Source organism: Hippocampus comes, unplaced genomic scaffold, assembly GCF_001891065.2.
Source record: "Hippocampus comes isolate QL1 unplaced genomic scaffold, H_comes_QL1_v1.1 C16703604, whole genome shotgun sequence".
In the NCBI taxonomy this organism is placed as follows: Eukaryota; Metazoa; Chordata; class Actinopteri; order Syngnathiformes; family Syngnathidae; genus Hippocampus; species Hippocampus comes.
In genome coordinates this window covers 1-717 of record NW_017837058.1, presented here as the reverse complement: position 1 = coordinate 717, position 717 = coordinate 1, and the positions used below count along the sequence as shown (strand labels likewise).

At 43.7% G+C, this 717-nt stretch overlaps 1 protein-coding gene across 1 annotated transcript; it reads right to left on the bottom strand.

The window, feature by feature from the left end:
* Positions 1-21: 21 nt before the first annotated feature.
* On the bottom strand, positions 22-706 carry LOC109508934 (interleukin-13 receptor subunit alpha-2-like; the record flags this gene model as incomplete). The annotated part of the gene is made up of 3 exons (XM_019858859.1): positions 22-174; positions 250-406; positions 509-706. Coding segments are annotated over 3 exons (480 nt in total), but the record flags the coding sequence as incomplete, so codon positions are not given.
* Positions 707-717: the final 11 nt, after the last annotated feature.

The window sequence follows — 717 nt, the reverse complement described above, 5'->3', positions numbered from 1 at the left end:
TTTTTTTTTTTTAATCGCCAATACCTCCACCAGGGAAAATAAAATTGGCTCACCAGTAATACATATAAAGCTGTGAGTTGGCTGGAGATGTAGGATTTTTACTCCACTTGCAGATCATGCGCTCCATGTTATGAAACACGCACCCGAAATCTTTGACTGCATTACCGTGACGACCTGTTGAAATTGAGCAGTACCAAATCAAGGAATATCAACTAAACCATTCCTCACTGCTTTTTGCAGCTGACTGACCTAGGCTTGGAGGTTTCTGCACCAATTCCGTGAAGTTCCCACTCTTGATCCAAGTGTTATTAGTGCAGCGTCCACTCAGCAGGGTGTACACTCTAACTCGTATTTCCTTCATCAGATCAAACTGAGCGCTGTATGTCCTCTGAGGGGTCTGAATAATCTGGGGGTTGGGAGGGAATCGTATTCTCAGTTACTATGCTTGTATCTGAGTTATTGAAGCAGTTCTTCCGTGCATGAGGAGCGTTGCAAAGGTGCTACTCACGTCCCATCTCTGCGAATAAGCGTTGAAGTATTCCACCTTGTACAGTTGAGGACAGTCTTTCAATTTACGTAAACTCGCCGGTAGAGTCCATGTAATCTCCAGACGGCCAAGATGATCAGGATCTATGATTTTAATCTCCTCGGGGGGGTCCACTGCAAATAAAATGTCATTATTCAAGTATGAACGATGTAACGGAAGCAAACTAAAGT